We start from the raw sequence: 22,096 nt of genomic DNA on the forward strand, positions 1-22,096 counted from the left end.
TGTCACATCAGAACACTGTCCTCCATTTCCTTCCCCTCCCCCACCCCTCCATTTTGCTTCCCCCTCCCACCACCCCAACCCCTACCTTCAAGAGCCAGTCTGTAACTTGCTCTCATGTTTTGCTTTCAGAAAATTATGTTTTTAGCACATTCTGCTATCTGGCCTTTATGCCACTAGCACATTCTGCTATCTGGCCTTTATGCCACTATTAACACTGCCCACTTCCTTTGTCGTGTCCATGACATTTTTGCCATTAAGTTTGCCACATCCTTGGCAAACAAGGCACCATCCTACATAAATCAAGAGATCACAACGTTTCTAAGAAGTGTATGTTTTTTCAGAGAAAGAAAATGGTTTCTCTGCTTAGGTGGTGTTCTGCTCTCCCTGCCAATTGTCTGTACTGATACTTTCCAGAATAAAAAAAGGTCCTATTTCGTATAACCGTCAAAATCGCAGGTAGTGCAATAAAAAGAAACAAAGCTGCTATGTAACTGGCATTTAAGCTTTCCTTCTAGGAGATGATTTTTTAAAAAGGTAAATGCCATTGGAAAGGTAAACCCAGAAAGGTACTATAAATTGTAGGGATTCAAATGAGTGAAAACTAATTATAACCAATGTTAGAAAATTATTCCAAAGTGATCAACATGAAGAATGGAGTCTCCACTAGAGGCAAAAACCTTGAGCAATAAATGCGATGTCACATTGGAAGAATTTTAGGATCATTCCATATTGGTCTTTTATTGCTCATGAAATGAGCATCATTTGTGGCATTACTTCCATGGTATAACAACAGGCATGCTGTAGATGCATGTTACATGCTATAAATTGCAAATTGCTGCTCTATGGGAACTTAGATTCATCTAATACGCTACAAAATAGAACTGGCAGAGGATCCCAATATAATCATAGAATTTACAATGCAGAACGAGGCCATTCGGCCCATCGAGTCTGCAGCAGGCCTTAGAAAGAGCACCCTAGCCCTTTAACCCCACCTACTTTTTTTGGACACCAAAGGCAATTTTATCATGGCCAATCCATCCAACCTGCACATATTTGGACTGTGGGAGGAAATCCACGCAGACTCCGCGCAGTCAGTGACCAAGCCGGAATCGAACCTGGGACACTGAAGCTGTGAAGCAACTGTGCTAACCACCATGCTGCCCTAGAAATAATAATATCCAGTCCACAAATTAATTTAGTAGGTAAACACATTTTCAGCCTAGAATATGGTGCCTCAGGATCTACCACAATGATTCTCAGGCAACAGTCAAAAAGTCATTTATTACTGAACCATAACATGTTAAGATACATTCTCTTCATTTCTTCCTGTTCTCCAGCAGGGGTCAGAATTGGTCAATTTTTATCGAGCAGACGGCTCAACTCCTGGAAGTTAACAAATCCAAAGTTGGATTCTTTTAGATATATTTTTAAGTCTTTAAGAATGCATCAAATGTTCAACTGGACCTCCATATGACTTCTTCACTGCTTTTGGGAGAACAATGTTCATCGTTTGATGTACTGTTACAAAAATTCAACAAAGCATTTCCCCTGTAGCTGATGCCAAAAGCTATAATGCTAGTTGTGGCTGTCGTTTTACTAGGAAGCCCAAGCATATTGCACAGAAACCCACAATCGCGGATCCACATTTAGCTGTATTATAATTTATCCCAGAATAATATCCCAGAATAACCTGAATGTGCATATTTATGCAAAGTTTTCCATTTCTCCTCCACACTGGACTAGAACTGGTTTAGCACACAGGGCTAAATCGCTGGCTTTGAAAGCAGACCAAGGCAGGCCAGCAGCACGGTTCAATTCCCGTACCAGCCTCCCCAAACAGGTGCCGGAATGTGGCGACTAGGGGCTTTTCACAGTAACGTCATTGAAGCTTACTTGTGACAATAAGCGATTTTTATTTCATAGAAACAGGAACAAGGTACATTCCCAGATTCTTTTCCCCGAGTAAACTAGCATTTTCTAACACACCTGATACTCAATTACTGACAACCAGTAATCTGGAAAAGCTGGTTATTACTGTACTATATCTAGGTGGGATTTGAACATCCAACTCTTTCTGCCCAACTTAGTAACTGAAAGAATTGTGTATTTTTGAGAAATTCCACAAGTTGTTGCCAGTAGACCACTTGAGCAATGCTCAACATCTCAATAGGTTGACTGACAACAATTACAAAAGCCCATCATATCATCTCCACGTTTACACTTAAGCCTGGTTAAAAGAATAACCACAATTTAATGAATAAGAGGGCACCAGACAGGTTTTTACATTCTTTAATTGTTAACCAATGAATGTTGTTCAAAATAGTTATGTCCAATTGTACAACACGGTACATGGTGCCAGGGAAAAGCATTTGTAAAGTTACTTTTTGGAAGAAATAAACCAATGTATTTTATATTAATGTGTTCTATACTGCTAGTGGTTGCATTTTTAGCCATACAGTTTAATTTTTGCACAATTGTATAAATGGAACATTCTCATAATCTAGCTCATATAGCTATTAAACTGCAAACACAATAACTGGTTGTATTATCCAACAATGATACCAATACACTGATGCATCAATGTTAGTGTACACATTTCAGGAAAAAAAATCCATTGGAAGCATAGTATTTCAACTTGCTATGGCAAACTGCTTGAACATTCCAAAAATACTAATGTTCATGCTTCAGTGAATGTTCCTGATGCACCAAAACAGTATGCTATTACACTGCAAGTGGAAATACTTCACAAAAAGCAGTTTGATGCATGTGCAGAACATTCAAGAATTGCCAGCTGTCCCTCAGCATATAAATGAAACAGAAACCTCACCTGCAATTACAAAACACTAGATGTTTATTCATGACTTAAAATCAAAACTTAACCTGCAATAATAGCCACAAAGAGCGCAATAGAATTGCCCATCATTATCTTTAGCAACTGGGCATGTTAAATGCTCAACTATAAATGGCAATTTCAATAAACCATCATTACAGATAATAAATGCTGATTTATGAGTGCATAATACCAATGGGAATTTAGCTGAACCAAGTACAGAGGAAGCAAGGACGCAAAATCTGTTATTACAGTAAATCTTCAATGACATGATCAAACATTTTAGCTCAAGAAATGTGGCAAGCTTCACAGACAGCCAATTGTCAGGACAATATGCACCGTTCTTCCTACTGTAATTTGCCACTTAAATGCTTGGATTTAATAATGCAAGTTACCTCAGTACCTCATCCTCTTATCTCAAGAAGCATCATTCGCCGGAAATGTGCGCACATACATTCACTCATTCTCCCGCAAGAAGAAAACAAAACACCCTCTGGGTACCAGCAACAGAAATATTAAATGTAATACAAAAACTTCTTATGTGCCATCATTTTACATATACAACATGGAGTGGTCTGATCAACACCCAAGTATTGTGACATTACAAACAATTCAGAATTTTAAGGGAACAAAGGTGCCAAAGAAGCAAAGATGCAAGATTAAAAATCGCACAAATGATATCTTGCAGAAAATTCACACTTGGAAAGGGTGTTTGACTGGCCATTCATCATGTGTATAATATTGAGGTAGTATACTGTCCCCACCTTGGGACTGATGTTTTCATATGCTCCCCTGCCAGAAAGGCCAGATATTAAAACGTTGTTCACTATTTTATGTTTCATTTCAATTTGATCGATGCAGACAGACACAGGAAGCCTAATGCCAGAGCATTGCTTGCTGCATCTTGAGCAAATAGCACATCCCACTTTCTAGCTGAACTGCTATCTTGAGCAAGTCTTTGTGAACAGGTAGGCAAAGAAAACCATCTATGATGACAGGACATGAAACACCAACCTTACGACAAAGATGTTCAGTCTGACAACAGTTAATGTTACATCTTAAATTACCAAAATTTAGATATGAATGTTGCAGACTCCCCTCAATTTAAGGCAGGTTGCTTAAGCCCTCACAAAAGTATCAATTGTTCGATTAACTTTGTACACCTCTAATGGCAAGCTGCAGAGACCAAGCCATAACGTCATACATGCATTTCATTGAAATTAAACATACCTGTTCAAAAGAAAATCTGTATTTCCTGAATAGTTCCAGCTAAGTTCTGTTAATTGTTGTACTGTAAAATTCTTAAAAGGACATTTACCAACTGCCTTAGAATAGAAATTTACACCCAACTCTTACACAGGTATAACTGATACAATACTTTGGCAGGGTGAAACACTACTCTTATTAGCAGTACAGTGCTGCTTGTTCCTCTGCTGTTGGTTCAGCTGTTTTAAAGAACATAATATAAAGTAACTGCACTTTCACATAGCTTCAAACTCATCAATTCGCTGTTTTGTGTTGCCTTGTCGTATTTGTCGAAGGGTCTTATATTTGTCACGGCCTGCCTTAACATTTTCAGCATGTATGACATCGTTTATGGTTTTCTTCGTTTCGTCGCGGGCATGGGCCAATTCAGAACTTAGTGCCTGTTAAACAAACATGGATTCAGTGGTCTTTCAACAAGAAACTCTTAGTGTGCATCTATTGTTTTTAATTCACTAGCAAACGATGATCAAAAAAATATTTGAAACATTCAATGCAAGTTTGCAGAGGGTCATGTCATAACTAGAGTATGTCTTGGCTTACTTGCAGGTCTCCACAAATTGTAGAATCTACAACTAAAGCACATGAACAATACACAGCAACCAGAATAATTTGGGGCTCAGCTTTGATTTTGAGTCATTTACATTGGAAGAAGTTTTATGAAGTTGACAATTCTCAAATGGCTAGACACGTCACTTAAACTTTAGGTTCACTAAATGCAAGTGTAAATTTTTCCCCCACATATTATTTGGAATTGGTACGAAGATGTGCAGGTCAGGTGGATTGGCTATGCTAAAATTGCCCCTTAGTGGTGTCCAAAGATGTGGTTAGGTGGGGTTACGGGGATAGGACCTAGGTGGAGTGCAGACTTGATGGGCTGAATGGCTTCCTTTGGGATTTCTTGACTTCTAATCAAGAGGAAAAAAATTGTTAGGCTAAGGGGAAAAATGCAGTGGCGGGAGACTAATTGGGTAGCTTGTTCAGAGAAACAGCATAGGCATGATAGGCTGAATGGACTCCTTTTATGCTGTACAGTTCTATGCTTTCATTGTACATAGAGGGAATTTTAAGCAGAAAATATCCAGTTTTAAGAGAATCAGAATTACGGAGTAATATTTTAACTCTCCCCGATGAGCATATCAGCACACTTCAAATAGGGCTACACATATTAAAAGCCTGAAAATAAATCTCAACAGCAACAATTTAACCGGCGATAGCACTTTGTCTTTTAAATTACAAACTAATAGACTCAATGAATAATCGAGCGTGAAAATGAATACGGCCTGTCAGACTAGTTTGCGAAGTAGAAACCAATGCTGAACATAAATCAACAATAAACATTTGAGCACTTCTAATACTGCAATAGGCCCTGACCAGAGCAGCAAGCTAGAAATTAGGGAAGTGGTCAAAAATAATTACGTCAATTTTATGATGTTTGAAGTGGAGGGGTTAGATGGGAATTCCAAAGTGAGCAGAGAGAGGGGAAATGTCAGCACTGGATTGGTGGAGGGATGACATACTGGGAAGCTAGTTAATGACACTTGGCATAGATAGTGGTGGTACTGGGTGTAGGGTCTGTGTCTGTGTAGTTTCCCACTGGACGGGCGGACACAGGATGAGCAGGTTAGGTGGACTGGCCATGATAAAATTGTGTAGGTAGGTGGGATTACAGCGATAGGATGGGGGACTTTCAGAGGATCGGTGCAAACCCGATGGGCTGCATGGCCTCCTTCTGCACTGTAGGGATTCTAACTGCATCAGATTGCCAAAGGATTTAACATAACTTCACCTTAAAAAGGTGAATGTCAGAACTTACTTAAAACAAACAAGTTCAGAACTCCAGGGGGCAGAGTCCTCTGGTGAACAGGCTATGCTCACTTCAAAAGCATAAACGTTTGGGATTCTTTCCATCTACAAGTCAATCACCCATAAAACAATGGACTGCAATGAGCTTGAATAGAGGGTTGACTACCTTTCCAACAGAACACTGGCCACGTTTCACCACATGTATTTCATAGTCTTCATTATTTGCAGAGTGCCAAGAAAATGCATTTCTTGAAGTTCATTTCAGAAATGTCTCCATCAACAAAAGGCAACTGCTGCAACAAGAGGACAAAATTCCTCAGGGCGTCACGGTGGCACAGTGGTCAGCACTACTGCCTCACGGCACAAAGGACCCAGGTTCGATCTCGACCCCAAGTCACTGCCCGTGGAGTTTACACATTCCCTCCCATGCCTGCGTGGGTCTCACCCCACAACCCAAAGATGCACAGGGTAGGTGGATTGGCCACACTAAATTTCCCCTTTTAAAAAAAAATTCCTCAGCAACTACTAACAAAGTAATACAGGCCGATTATTCCACTGACATTAATTTCAGATGCGGTTAAGATAAACTTTGCTTTATATCATGGACAGAAAATGCTGTATGTACTCAGGAGGTCAGACAGCATCTGTACAAGGAGAAACCAAAATAATGCTTTAGGTCCATGATCATCAGAACTGAGTTAGAGACGTAATGGGCTTTAAGCAAGAACAGAGAAAGGGATGATGAGAAGAACGAACAAAAGGGAAGATCAGTGACAGGGTGGACGGCAGGTGAGTTTAAGTTGATAGTTAATGAATCCCTTCATGACAATGTTACTTTAACAACTTTAATAAAATGAGGCAAGTCTAAGAGAACCCCCGAGTCGGGGGGGATGGGGGAAATGGATTGTGCAGTCTGGGCACAGCAGCCACACCACTACTGGTGTATGCCTGCTGGCTTTGGACCAGAATGCAAGATGAACTAATATAAACCTTGGTCGGCCCAGATAGCACAGTACGTGATCTAATTGGAGAGTCACCACACAGCCAGCCTGGTGAGAGCTGCAGGGTGCCCTAAAAGAGCAATTGTTTCAAAACTGCAAAAAAGGTTTCAGAAGGTGGAGAAGCAGAAGGGTCCAGTGTTAAAAAAAGGTGCCCATGTCAAATTGTTGCTTGGCAAAGTATCCAGGCAAAACTATTTAATGGCAGCAGACAAATACCAAAAGAAAAACATCTGCAAATCCCCTCCGTGGCACTGAAGGAGTCACACACTTTCCCTGTAAAGCTGGCTTCATACAAACCCAATGTAGAAATGCACAGGAGACATAGATTTGAGCCAGGGAAGTGGGACGGAAATTTTCGGAGATGGGAGGAGAAAGGAATTAGGACACTAAAAGATTTGTTTCTTGGGGTTCGTTTTGCAGGATTGAAGGAGCTGAGAGGAAGTATGGGCTGGAGCAGGGAGAAATATTTAGATACATGCAGGTTTGAGACTTTGTCAGAAAGGAGATAGAGTTTCCCAGTACAGCTGGCTTCTACATTGCTGGAGGTGGTGCTGACGACAGGGGACTGGAGAAGTGGGTAGTATCGGTGGTTTACGGGGCTATTTTGGAGGAGGCGAAGGCGCTGCTGGAAGGTATCAAGGCAAAGTGGGAGGAAGAGTTGGGAGAGGGTATGGAGGAGGGGTTCTGGTGTGAGGTGCTCCGGAGGGTGAACGTCTCCACCTCATGTGCAAGGTTGAGGCTGATACAGCTGAAGGTGGTGTATAGAGCGCACCTTACAAGGGTGAGGATGAGCCGGAGGGTGTAGAAGATGTATGTGAACGCAAACCATGCTCATATGCTTTGGTCCTGTCCAAAGCTGGAGGATTACTGGAAGATATTTATAAAGTGATGCATGTGAAACTGGACTCAGGCCCTCGGGAATCCATATTCAGGGTTTCGGACCAGTCAGGGTTGGAAACGGGTGCGGAGGCAGAGGTTGTAGCCTTCGCCTCGTTGATCGCCCGCAGGCGGATCCTGTTAGGGTGGAGATCAACCTCTCCACCCTGTGCCCTGGCGTGGTGTGGGGACCTGCTGGAATTCTTGACGCTTGAAAAGGTCAAATTTGAACTGAGGGGAAGGATGGAGGGGTTCTACAATTCATGATCGTTATTCATTATGCACTTTCGAAAATTGGATCACATCGAACATTAGGGGGGTTGGGCGGGTGGGGGGGGGTGGAAAGACTATGAGTTCATGGTGACTATGGGTGATTCCTGATTCCGCTTTGTCATTTGTTTATGTTAACATGCGGGCTAATGTTTGTGGTTTGGTGGGAGGATGGGATCGTTGTTATTGATATGGGGATTGACATTACATTCGTTACTGATTATTGTTTATGGTTGAGTGTAAATTTGGGAGAAAATGTGAAAAAGGAGAATAAAAAAATATTTTTAAAAAAGAAATGCACAGAACAATTATTAATTCAGTTAAAGCTCGGGACGTCGGCACAGTGGTTAGCATTGCTGCCTCACGGTGCCGAGGATCTGGGTTCAATCCCAGCCCTGGGTCACTGTCCGTGTGGCGCTTGCATATTCTCCCCGTGTCTGCGTGGGTCTCACCCCCACAACCCAAAGATGTGCAGGGTAGGTGGATTGGCCACACTAAATTGCCCCGTAATTGGGAAAAGAATGGAGTACTCTAAATTTATTACTTACTTTTTTTTTTAAAGTTAAAAGCTCAGCACACTCTGGTCTTGGTTTAATATTTTTAACTTCCATGCCATTGCAAGCATTCTTGTGAACTTCTTAAGGATATATGTATAAATGCCTTTTCCAATCCAATAAACTGAGTAATTTGTAGTACATGCACAAAGACACTCAACAACTAAATCAATTCACCTGCAGCTGTTTCTTTACACGCTCATTCTTCTGAGTTTCAGTAATACGTTCTTCCTCACTGCGATGATTTGCTATTCCTTCTGATAAGAGTTCAGCACTGGCTTCATCATTGTTCTCATCCTGCTCATCATCATGTTCATTCTCAGCTTGTGGAATAACTGGTGGAGGTGGAGGAGGTGCCGTCGTTACAATTTTCAATTCCTCCTTCGTTTTTTCCAAATCTTCCTGAGCTGTCACAGCCTAGTCGATAAAATGCACTTTACACCATTTGTACCAGAAATTCTTCACTCATTTCTCAAATATTATTTACATTAATGATAACAATTATGTATCGTCCTCACTGTCAACAGGGGTGGTACCAGGAGATTGGAGAGTGGCGAATGTCGTGCCTCTGTTCAAAAAAGGGACTAGGGATAACCCTGGGAATTACAGGCCAGTTAGTCTTACTTCGGTGGTAGGCAAAGTCATGGAAAGGGTACTGAAGGATAGGATTTCTGAGTATCTGGAAAGACACTGCTTGATTAGGGATAGTCAGCACGGATTTGTGAGGGGTAGGTCTTGCCTTACAAGTCTTATTGAATTCTTTGAGGAGGTGACCAAGCATGTGGATGAAGGTAAAGCAGTGGATGTAGTGTACATGGATTTTAGTAAGGCATTTGATAAGGTTCCCCATGGTAGGCTTCTGCAGAAAGTAAGGAGGCATGGGATCGTGGGAAATTTGGCCAGTTAGATAACGAACTGGCTAACCGATAGAAGTCAGAGAGTGGTGGTGGATGGCAAATATTCAGCCTGGATCCCAGTTACCAGTGGCGTACCACAGGGATCAGTTCTGGGTCCTCTGCTGTTTGTGATTTTCATTAATGACTTGGATGAGGGAGTTGAAGGGTGGGTCAGTAAATTTGCAGACGATACGAAGATTGGTGGAGTTGTGGATAGTGAGGAGGGCTGTTGTCGGCTGCAAAGAGACATAGATAGGATGCAGAGCTGGGCTGAGAAGTGGCAGATGGAGTTTAACCCTGAAAAGTATGAGGTTGTCAATTTTGGAAGGACAAATATGAATGTGGAATACAGGGTTAACGGTAGAGTTCTTAACAATGTGGAGGAGCAGAGCGATCTTGGGGTCTATGTTCATACATCTTTGAAAGTTGCCACTCAAGTGGATAGAGCTGTGAAGAAGGCCTATGGTGTGCTCGCATTCATTAACAGAGGGATTGAACTTAAGAGCCGTGAGGTGATGATGCAGCTGTACAAAACTTTGGTAAGGCCACATTTGGAGTACTGTGTACAGTTCTGGTCGCCTCATTTTAGGAAGGATGTGGAAGCTTTGGAAAAGGTGCAGGATGTTGCCTGGAATGGAGAGTAGGTCTTACGAGGAAAGGTTGAGGTGCTAGGCCTTTTCTCATTAGAACGGAGAAGGATGAGAGGCGACTTGATAGAGGTTTATAAGATGATCAGGAGAATAGATAGAGTAGACAGTCAGAGACCTTTTTCCCCGGGTGGAACAAACCATTACAAGGGGACATAAATTTAAGGTGAATGGTGGTAGATACAGGGGGGGGGATGTCAGAGGTAGGTTCTTTACCCAGAGAGTAGTGGGGGCATGGAATGCACTGCCTGTGGAAGTAGTTGAGTCGGAAACATTAGGGACCTTCAAGCAGCTATTGGATAGGTGCATGGATTACGGTAAAATGATATAGTGTAGATTTATTTGTTCTTAAGGGCAGCACGGTAGCATTGTGGATAGCACAATTGCTTCACAGCTCCAGGGTCCCAGGTTCGATTCCGGCTTGGGTCACTGTCTGTGTGGAGTCTGCACATCCTCCCAGTGTCTGCGTGGGTTTTCTCCGGGTGCTCCGGTTTCCTCCCACAGTCCAAAGATGTGCAGGTTAGGTGGATTGGCCATGATAAATTGCCCTTAGTGTCCAAAATTGCCCTTAGTGTTGGGTGGAGGCGTTGACTTTGGGTAGGGTGCCCTTTCCAAGAGCCGGTGCAGACTCAATGGGCCGAATGGCCTCCTTCTGCACTAAATTCAATGATAATCTATGATTAATCTAGGACAGAGGTTCAGCACAACATCGTGGGCCGAAGGGCCTGTTCTGTGCTGTATTTTTCTATGGTACGAAGTCCAACAGGTTTGTTTCGATGTCACTAGCTTTCAGAGCGCTGCTCCTTCCTCAGGTGAATGAAGAGGTATGTTCCAGAAACACATAGACAAATTCAAAGATGCCAAACAATGCTAGGAATGTTTGGCATCTTTGAATTTGTCTATTTGTGTGTTTCTGGAACATACCTCTTCATTCACCTGAGGAAGGAACTGCGCTCTGAAAGCTAGTGACATCGAAACAAACATGTTGGACTTTAACCTGGTGTTGTAAGACTTCGTACTGTGCTCACCCCAGTCCAACGCCGGCATCTCCACATCATCGTATTTTTCTATGTTCTATGTTCTTATTCATTTTGGAAGCAACATTACTTCTGTTGCACAGTCTCTGCCATTGCCCCCTTAAATGACATTTTTGATACTCTATTATCACAGCAAAATTACTAAATTACTTACTTTATGCTGCCATTCAGTGGCCTCCTCTTCCTTCTTCCTCTTGGCATCTTCCAGCAGTGCAATTTTGGCCGTAAATTCAGCAAGTTCAGCGGCCTAAAAAAAGAAACATCCTTAAATCAATCAAAATGAGAATTTATACTACCACAGCTATACGTTTCGTTCAGACCTCAAAGCATGCAAGGTAAAAATTGGTACATCTGTTGCAGTCTTTTTAAAAGCCTGAGTTAAAGAATATATTGTTGCAGTAATATTAAGGTATCCCAGCCTGTGTCCACTAAAGCTTTAATTGAGTCGTAAAAGGTGAAGGCAGAATTCTTTCCAACTACTTTCTTGGTTACAAACAATGGGTTAATGGAAGCTTATGATTGCTGGAGATTCCCTGGAGAGTAGATCATTTAGGAGGGGTTGTATGAAGTCCTAGCTAAGCAGGTACAGGTGATGTAATTAATGGAAGGGGCCAGATCAGTCTGTAGTTTTTCAGTTTCCCATAGAATTGGAGTCTGACAAGATAGAAGGATTTTACGGTGAACAACAGTTTTGCCAAAAGCTGCTTGGTTGAGCAGAAGTGGACTGGTTCTTCTCCTGAAATACAAGTAAAATGCTTGTTAACTTGATTTATAAGTGGCAATTGAATTGAACTGGGTTGCTTAATTGGAGTTAGTAGCAGGTATAGATAACAAGTTTATTTTTTTCCTTGTGTTTTGGAGCTGTTTAACTGATCATTGTAAAGCAATTTTATTTGGTGTGAATGCGGTTAATTGTGTTTAAATTAGTGTTTAACATAATGGTCAGTCATCACATCTCAGTGTCACAAATTTAGATAAATTGTTTGGGCTTCTCGCCGGGTCCCCCAACAAAGGCCGGGCTTCTCGCCGGGTCCCCCAACAAAGGCCGGGCTTCTCGCCGGGTCCCCCAACAAAGGCCGGGCTTCTCGCCGGGTCCCCCAACAAAGGCCGGGCTTCTCGCCGGGTCCCCCAACAAAGGCCGGGCTTCTCGCCGGGTCCCCCAACAAAGGCCGGGCTTCTCGCCGGGTCCCCCAACAAAGGCCGGGCTTCTCGCCGGGTCCCCCAACAAAGGCCGGGCTTCTCGCCGGGTCCCCCAACAAAGGCCGGGCTTCTCGCCGGGTCCCCCAACAAAGGCCGGGCTTCTCGCCGGGTCCCCCAACAAAGGCCGGGCTTCTCGCCGGGTCCCCCAACAAAGGCCGGGCTTCTCGCCGGGTCCCCCAACAAAGGCCGGGCTTCTCGCCGGGTCCCCCAACAAAGGCCGGGCTTCTCGCCGGGTCCCCCAACAAAGGCCGGGCTTCTCGCCGGGTCCCCCAACAAAGGCCGGGCTTCTCGCCGGGTCCCCCAACAAAGGCCGGGCTTCTCGCCGGGTCCCCCAACAAAGGCCGGGCTTCTCGCCGGGTCCCCCAACAAAGGCCGGGCTTCTCGCCGGGTCCCCCAACAAAGGCCGGGCTTCTCGCCGGGTCCCCCAACAAAGGCCGGGCTTCTCGCCGGGTCCCCCAACAAAGGCCGGGCTTCTCGCCGGGTCCCCCAACAAAAGTGATTAAACCCCCTTCCCTCACTAACCAATACATTTCTAAATGTATAACCAAGAACAACCAGCACCAACATGTTAAAGGCAAGTCATATCTCACAAATTAAATGTTTTTGAAGAATTGACCAAATAGATTAGAGATCCGGAGGACTTTGATGTGTTGGGGGAAAAGACGATCCAGATGATATAGTACAAAAGGAAATGTGGCAGCAAGGATTGAAAAGTCACTGATTTCCACCAGAAGACTTAAGACATGCATTTTGTCATATGTTTGGATTTGGTAAACAAAGTGGGCTATAAAAGACTCTAGCTTGCAGGTACACTAAAGTGAAGAAAACAAGGATCGAGAGTATAAAATTAATGGAAAGCAATTAAAGGGTATGGATGAACAAATGTCTGGAAGTGGTAGGTATAGAATTCTTTTAATAGATTGGACTAGGACTAGAGGCAAATCTTGCCATTAAAATAGATTGGAGATCAAACCGTAGTAACAAGAAGGACAGTGTAAAGTTACTAATAGTTGCTTTTCTTCAGTCTTCACTCAGTAGACAATGCTCAGTTTCCATTAGTTCAATGTATAGTTAACGCTAAAATGTAGAACATCAAAGTGAATGCATGTATAATCTGGGAAAGAATGATCTGATGGAGCTGCAACAGCATTCACTTTAGGAATGGGTTGTGGGCAACTCTGGATTTTATATTCAATCGTTCAAACTGGAGGCTAATGTAGTAGCAATTTTTTTATTTTTTTTTAAAAAGGGGAGCAAGATGGAAGGATACACCAATTAGTTAAATCTTTAATACTAGAAAATTGTTAAAAGACAATTCAGACACTCTGCATGACCAAGAGTAGGCATTATTAGAGACGCCCAACATTTTCTGGAAGGAAATGTATAGTGAGACTAACCTGGTTGACAAGTTGGTGGATTAAAGTTGTTCTGTTTTACATGATTTTCAGGGAATTTTGGACAATATATTGCAAAAAATAGTATTTTATCTTATAAAGCTATGTGATATAAAGGCAGCTGCTAGACTAAATAGGAGCCAGACTAGGTCCTTGCTTTGCCTAATTTTACAAGGTACAAAAGATAGGTAGACATTGGGCATGTGCCTCAGTTATGCTGATCACCTAGAACTTTTGTTAGTCACATACCCAATATCGGATTACACAATTATGCTATTACACAACTATGCTTCGGTGAAACAGGTGTCCTTGGGTACAACTGGCACATTAAAAGGCGCTATATAAATCAAAGCCAGAAATAAATTTCAGTTCTTGTTTCCCGAACATTTTTTGCCACAAGGGACTACTTTGAACTTCAAATTCATTATCTGTACTTGCATGCAGACAGTCATGTCTAAACCAGCCACATTTTGATTTTAAATCAAGGAACAGACTATGGTAAGAAATAATGAATTTGTATAAAGCAGTAATTAGGCCATAATAAAGCAGTAATTAGGCCATAGTTAAGAGTATGGAGGTCAGTTTTGGGTATTGAGTTATAGAAACAGCATTAAACCAAAAAAAGAGTGCCAATTCAGCAGGATGATACCACCAATAGAAAGGTTACAAGTAATTTCCAGAGCTTTTAGGGCTAGAAGTTCATAAAGTATTATAGGAGCAGAATTAGGCCATTTGGCCCATCGAGTCTGCTCCGCCATTCAATCATAGCTCATATTTTTCTTATCCCATTCTCCTGCCTTCTCTCCATAACCCCTGATCTCATCCTGGCCTCCACTTCATCGTCCTACCCGTTCTCCATAACCCTTCAACCCATTACCAATTAAAAATCTGACTAACTCCTCAAATTTATTCACTGTCCCAGCATCCACTGCACTTTGGGGTAGCGAATTCCAGAGATTCATAACCCTTTGGGAGAAGTAGTTTCTCAACTCATTTGCTACCTCTTATCCTAAGACTATGGCCTCTCGTTCTAGAATGCCCCACAAGAGGAATCATCCGCTCCACGTCTACTTTATCCGTACCTTTTACAATCGTGTATACCTCAATTTGATCTCCCTCATTCTTCTAAACTGTTCAATCTCTCTCCATAGGACAAATCCCTCATCTCTGGAATCAACCGAGTGAACCTCCTCTGAACTTCCTCCAATGCCACTACATCTTTATTCAAATAAGGGGACCAAAACGGTGCACAATACTCCAGGTATAAAGAGTCTGTAAAGTGATGTAGGGGGAATGAAAGACTGGCTTCACTGTGACTTAATTCATTCAAGATTGGGGAGGGGGGCAGTAGTTAGGTATGTTCTTTTCAAGAACTTGGGATAGTTTGACAGAACTGGGATAGTTTGACAGAACTGGGATAGTTTGACAGAACTGGGATAGTTTGACAGAACTGGGATAGTTTGACAGAACTGGGATAGTTTGACAGAACTGGGATAGTTTGACAGAACTGGGATAGTTTGACAGAACTGGGATAGTTTGACAGAACTGGGATAGTTTGACAGAACTGGGATAGTTTGACAGAACTGGGATAGTTTGACAGAACTGGGATAGTTTGACAGAACTGGGATAGTTTGACAGAACTGGGATAGTTTGACAGAACTGGGATAGTTTGACAGAACTGGGATAGTTTGACAGAACTGGGATAGTTTGACAGAACTGGGATAGTTTGACAGAACTGGGATAGTTTGACAGAACTGGGAGTAGTTACGAGAGAGACTATTTTTGAAAAAAGGGAGGAACAAAGGCAGAGAAAGAAACAGCTCAAGAGACTGGGAAAGGAAAATTTTTGGTTTGCTTGAACAGACAGATTCGAGCTTCATGTTGTGAATGTCTAATGGTCTCTAATATGAGATTTACCTGTCTCAGGTAAAGAACCACAAAACATGTTTAGAATCAAGAGATCGTTCAGAGGAGAAACTAGTGAGAGGAATTTGCAGACTTGAAAGAGTAGCTGAAATAGTAAAAATCAAAATCTGGAAGCATTTAAGAAACAGAAGCTTAAACTAATGTTAGGGTTCACCAACTTCTTTCTAAATGGATAAAAAAGGATGGGCTGTGTTGCCCTTAAGCTCTCTTGTGATTGGTGTTCTGCACAGCTAGCTCTGCTGTGAAGAGAATCTCAAGGACAGATTTATAGGCAACTTTCCAGAGACGTTTTCAAAGGTATAAAGCCATTTCCCTCTATATCTTCAAAGAACTGCCTTGATAATCAATATATGAAGTCTTCAACGCTTTTCTCTCCCTACAGATGCTGCCAGACCTGCTGAGATTTTCCAGCATTTTCTCTTTTATGCAGTCTTTTTGATGGTTTTAAATTTACCCCTCCAATCTGCTGACTTAAAAAAAAAAATTCTGTTCCGACTCAAAGACAAGTCTTAGTTTCCAAAAGCTATTCACAAGCACGGTAGCATTGTGGATAGCACAATTGCTTCACAGCTCCAGGGTCCCAGGTTCGATTCCGGCTTGGGTCACTGTCTGTGCGGAGTCTGCACATACTCCCAGTGCGCGCGTGGGTTTCCTCCGGGTGCTCCGGTTTCCTCCCACAGTCCAAAGATGTGCATGTTAGGTGGATTGGCCATGATAAATTGCCCATAGTGTCCAAAAATTGCCCTTAGTGTTGGGTGGGGTTACTGGGTTATGGGGATAGGGTGGAGGTGTTGACCTTGGGTAGGGTGCTCTTTCCAAGAGCTGGTGCAGACTCGATGGGCCGAATGGTCTCCTTCTGCACTGTCAATTCTATGATATCAATGATAGTCTGCTGTTATCCCACAGAGATTCTCAAAGACTTCTTGAAACAATTATTCTTAAAAATGACGTTCTGGTTGCGGCTATGCCTAGGTAGGTCGCACATTCGGCAGCTTCCGCCGGGAACGGACTTTTGGGCTCTTCAGAGGGGCCCCAACGGCAATTGTTTGACGGCTTCCAGTGTGGGAAGGTGACAGCAAGGTCCCCCCGACATTATATGGATTGGACCAGGAGTGGAGCGGCTAAAAAAGTGATCCTGCTGCAGCGAAAAGTGCGAGGGACGAAAAGCAAGATGGCGGAGGGTGGAGACCAAACAGCGTGAGCGCAGTGGTCGCAGGAGCAGCAGGAGTTTCTTAAACGCTGCTTTGAGGAGCTGAGGACTGAACGCAGACGTGGTTATGCTCCAGGAGACTCATCTGAAGGTGACAGATCAGGTTAGGCTAAGAAAGGGATGGGTAGGGCAGGTCTTTCATTCAGGGCTGGATGCGAAGAACAGGGGGGTTGCAATACTGGTGGGGAAGCGTGTCGTTCGAGGCACTGAATATCGTAGTGGATAATGGAGGTCGATATGTGATGGAGTGGTAGGTTGCAGGGGGTGCGGGTGGTACTGGTGAACGTATATGCCCCGAATTGGGATGATGCCGGATTTATGAAACGAATGCTGGGTCGGATTCCGGATCTGGAGGTAGGAAGCTTGATAATGGGGGGGGTTCCCACGTCCACAGAGCCTACTCCCAGATAGATTTTTTCATTTTGAGTAGGGCGCTAATCCGGAAAGTGGAGGGAACGGAATATTCGGCCATAGCCATCTCGGACCACGCCCCGCATTGGGTGGAGCTGGAGTTGGGAGAGGAGAGGGACCAGCACCCGCTGTGGCGCCTCGATGTGTGACTGTTGGGGGATGAGGGAGTGTGCGGGCGGGTACGGGGGTGTATTGAAAGATATTTGGAAGCCAACGACAACGGGGAGGTGCAGGTGGGAGGCGTTGAAGGCGATGGTCAGGGGGGAGCTAATCTCCATTAGGGCCCACAGGGAGAAGAGAGAGGGGAGGGAGAGGGAGAGGTTGGTGGGGGAGATTCTAAGGGTAGACAGGAGGTATGCAGAGTCCCCGAGGAGGGGCTACTTAGGGAGCGACGGAACCTCCAGACGGAATTCGACCTGTTGACCACGGGGAAAGCAGAGGCACAGTGGAGGTGTGGTGGTATGTATTAGGGGTAGTACGGTACCGGTGAAGCCGAGAGGCTATTGGCTGACAGGTCCCGGGTCCTGGTTGGATCTGCCGCCTGCTGGCTCCACCCAGAAAGGCGGAGTATAAGAGCCCGAGTTCTCCCAGCAGCCGCATTCTGTAACTGAGCTGCTGGGGAACAAGTCTTGCTTAATAAAGCCTAGATTGACTTAATCATTTCTCGACTTGAGTGAGTAATTGTTGCGCTACAGGAGGAAAGCGCAGGGGGCGACGTACGAGTATGGGGAGAAGGCGAGTCAGATGCTGGCACATCAGCTTCGTAAGAGGGAGGCAGTGAGGGAGATTGGTGGAGTTAAGGATAGAGGGGGGAATACGGTGCGGAGTGCGGTGAGAATAAACAAGGTATTTAGGGACTTCTATGGGGAACTGTACAGGTCTGAGCCCCTAGCGGGGGAGGAGGGGATGCGACGATTCCTAGATCAGCTGAGGTTCCCGAGGGTGGAGGAGGAGGTGGTAGCTGGTTTGGGGGCGCCGATTGGGCTGGAGGAGCTGGTTAAAGGATTGGGGAGCATGCAGGCGGGGAAGGCCCCGGGGCCAGATGGATTCCCAGTTGAATTCTACAGGTAATACGTGGACCTGCTGGGCCCGTTGCTAGTGAGGACTTTTAATAAGGCGAGGGGGGGGGGGGGGGATCTTGCCCCCGACAATGTCCAGGGCGCTGATTTCTTTGATCTTGAAGCGGGACAAGGATCCAGTGCATTGTGGGTCGTATAGACCGATCTCGCTCCTCAACGTTGACGCGAAGTTGCTGGCGAAGGTGCTGGCTACGAGAATTGGGGACTGTGTCCTGGGGGTGATTCATGAGGACCAGACGGGATTTGTGAAGGGTAGGCAGCTAAACACAAATGTGCGGAGGCTCCTCAATGTGATTATGATGCCCTCAGTGGAGGGGGAAGCGGAGGTAGTGGCAGCTATGGACACGGAGAACGCCTTTGATCGGGTGGAGTGGGAGTATCTTTGGGAAGTGTTGCGGAGGTTTGGGTTCGGGGAGGGATTCATTAGTTGGGTCAGGCTGCTATATGGAGCCCCAGTGGAGAGTGTGGCTATGAACCGGCGGAGGTCGGAGTACTTTCGGCTGTACTGGGGGACAAGACAGCAGTGCCCCTTATTGTTTGCACTGGCAATTGAACCGTTGGCCATGGCACTGATGGAATCCAGGAAATGGAGGGGACTGGTCCGGGGGGGGGGGGGAAGAGGAGCACCGGGTGTCGTTGTATGCCGCGGATCCAGTGGAGGGGATTTCGGAGGTCATGCGGATCCTTAGGGAGTTTGGGGACTTTTCGGGGTATCAACTCCACGTAGGGAAGAGTGAGCTCTTTGTGGTGCATTCAGGGGACCAAGGAAGGGGGCTAGACGAGCTACCGCTGAAGAGGGTGAAAAGGAGCTTTCGTTACCTAGGGATCCAAGTAGCTAGGAGTTGAGGAGCCCTGCACAAGCTCAATTTGACACGGTTGGTGGAGCAGATGGAGGAGGATTTTAAAAGATGGGATGTGCTGCCACTCTCACTAGCAGGCAGGGTGCAGTCGGTTAAAACGATGGTCCTCCCGAGGTTTCTCTGTGTTTCAGTGCCTTCCCATTATTATTGCAAAGGCCTTTTTCAAACGGGTAAGCAGGAGCATCATGGGATTTGTGTGAGCGAATAAGCCCCCGATGGTGAAGAGGGTGTTTCTGGAGCGTAGCAGGGAGTGGGGGGGGGGGGGGGGGGGGGTGCTGCTGTGCTGGCGCTGCCGAATGTGTGGGGCTATTATTGGGCAGCCAATGTGGCGATGATCCGTAAGTGGGTAATGGGGGGGGGGGGGGGGGGGGGGGGGGGGGGGGGGGGGGAGGAGGAGAGAAGAGAGAGATGGCGTCCTGTGTGGGCACGAGCCCGAGGGCGCTGGTGACGTCACCACTGCCGCTCTCGCCGACAAGGTACACCGCGAGTCCGGTCGTGGCGGCGACGCTGAAAATCTGGGGGCAGTGGAGGCGACACAGGGGCAAAGTGGGAGCCTCGGTTTGGTCCCCGATTCGGGAGAATCATCAGTTCGTCCCGGGAAGGATGGATGGGGGGGGGGGTTTGGAGCTGGCACCGGGCAGGGATCAGAAGAATGGGGGACCTGTTCATCAATGGGACGTTTGCGAGCCTAGGGGCGCTGGAGAAGTTTGGGCTACCCCCAGGAAACGCTTTCAGGAACATGCAAGTGAGGGCGTTTGTGAGGCGGAAGGGGAGGGAATTCCCACTGCTTCCGGCACGTGGGATTCAGGACAGGGTGATTTCGGGTGTATGGGTTGGAGAAGGCAAGGTTTCGGCGATTTACCAGGAGCTGAAGGAAGAGGAGGCCTCGGTGGAGGAGTTAAAGGGCAAGTGGGAGGAGGAGCTTGGGAAGGAGATAGATGAGGGTCTGTGGGCTGATGCCCCGAGTAGGGTTAATTCTTCCTCCTCTTGCGCCAGACTCAGCCTAATACAGTTCAAAGTTACTCACAGAGCGCATATGACAGGGGCGAGGTCGAGTAGGTTCTTTGGAGAGGACGACAGATGTGGGAGGTGCTCGGGGAGCCCGGCAAATCACGTCCATATGTTCTGGTCGTGCCCGGCGCTGGATGGGTTTGGGAGGGGTTTTGCAAGGACTATGTCCAAGGTGGTGAATTCCCGAGTCAAGCCGAGCTGGGGATTGACATTATTTGGGGTATCGGACGAGCCAGGAGTGCAGGAGGCAAAAGAGGCCGGTATTCTGGCCTTTGCATCCCTGGTAGCCCGGCGGAGGATTTTGCTACTATGGAAAGATGCAAAGCCCCCTAGTGTGGAAGCTTGGATCAATGACATGGCAGGGTTCATCAAGCTGGAGGTAAAGTTTGCCTTGCGAGGGTCTGTGCAGGGGTTCCTCAGGCGGTGGCAATCGTTCCTAGACTATCTCACGGAGCGTTCAGAGGAGGTCAGCAGCAGCAGCAGCCCAAGGGCAGGGGGAGGGAGGGTTTTCCCTATTTGTGTTTTTAAATGTTATATGGGGGGGGGGGGGGTTATTGTACATGGGGGAAATCCAATGTTGAATTTCTGATTGTTGTGTTCTTGTTTCTTTTTGTTTGGGGAGGGGGGGGGGTTTGTTGAAAAATTTGAATAATATATTTTTTAATTATTCTTAAAAATTAGAGGCAGTATTTTGAATGAAAGTTGTAGGAACTAAAATTGAGTGAGTAAGAGCAGTTTCTGGGGCTCGACTTTAATATGATCCTATTAACACTCATACAGGTGCCAAATTTACAAAATTTGAAAGCAATGCAAAAGATGGGCGAAGTTTGTTTTCATTTATTTTAATTTCTGAGGTTGACATGGAGAGTACAGCAAAGAGAGAACCACAAAAGGAGCTATGTCCGGTTTCCTTCTCATATGGTTTTCAGACATTTTACTTCAAAAAGATACTGAAAAATATATCCAAAATTATGACATGATATTCTCTTGTCCGCTTCCTCATTTGTCTCCCACCTTTCTTGCCTTGCATCACTGAGCACTTGAGATGCTGATGAGCAGGTAGGTTTATATTGCGTATTTTGAATAATTCGTTTAGGTGGCAAGGGTGTGCAATGGGGCTTGTGGAATGAGGGAAATAGAAGGTTATAAAGCCTTTAGGTTTGGGGTGCCCAAGCATATTAGTAATGAACAGTTGCATCAGATCACAAACAGTAGCCAAATATTACTCTGCACAACTTCATGCCTCAAAAGTAGATCTGGGGCGGGATTCTCCCGTACCCGGCCCGGGGGGGGGGGGGGGGGGGGGGGGGGTGTCCCAGCGGGACGGAGTGGCATGAACCACTCTGGCTTTGGACCGCCCCAAAGGTGCGGAATCCTCCGCACCTTCAGGGGCTGGGGCCGCCCCGGAGTGGTTGGCACCCCACCGGCTGGCAGGATAGGGGCCTGGCGCCACGCCAACCGGCGCCGAAGGGCCTCAGTGAGTCAGCGCATGCTGGCGTCATCCCCACGCATGCGCACATGGAGTCACTTCTGCACCGGGATTGGCGGATGACCACGGCCTCCGACGCGGAAGGCATAGAGTGCCCCCACAGCACAGACCCGCCCGCGGATCGGTGGGCCCCGACTGCGGGCCGGGGCACCTCCTGGGGCCTGATCCCCCCCCCGCGACCCCCAAGAACCCCGGAGCCCGCCCACACCGCCAGGTCCCACCGGTAAGAGACCAACTCCAATTTACTTCGGCGGGACCGGCATAGAACAGGCAGGACTTTGGCTCATAGCAGGCCAGAGAATCCGGACAGCCCCGGGGCCCATTGAGTCGCGCCGG

The 22,096-nt window shown here is 45.8% G+C and overlaps 1 protein-coding gene across 3 annotated transcripts in view; it reads right to left on the minus strand.

Annotated features, from left to right (window-relative positions):
• Positions 1–2,273: 2,273 nt before the first annotated feature.
• Positions 2,274–22,096, minus strand: part of LOC140391845 (radixin) — a 111,662-nt gene continuing 91,839 nt past the window's right edge. For all 3 annotated transcript variants that reach the window (XM_072476800.1, XM_072476801.1, XM_072476802.1), the window contains exons 12-14: positions 11,335–11,427; positions 8,778–9,017; positions 2,274–4,476 (exon numbers count right to left, since the gene is read on the minus strand). In XM_072476800.1, the coding sequence (XP_072332901.1) occupies positions 4,312–4,476; positions 8,778–9,017; positions 11,335–11,427 (498 nt within the window). In that variant the 3' untranslated portion in view covers positions 2,274–4,311. The remainder of the gene's footprint in view (positions 4,477–8,777; positions 9,018–11,334; positions 11,428–22,096) is intronic.

Source organism: Scyliorhinus torazame, chromosome 15, assembly GCF_047496885.1.
Source record: "Scyliorhinus torazame isolate Kashiwa2021f chromosome 15, sScyTor2.1, whole genome shotgun sequence".
In the NCBI taxonomy this organism is placed as follows: Eukaryota; Metazoa; Chordata; class Chondrichthyes; order Carcharhiniformes; family Scyliorhinidae; genus Scyliorhinus; species Scyliorhinus torazame.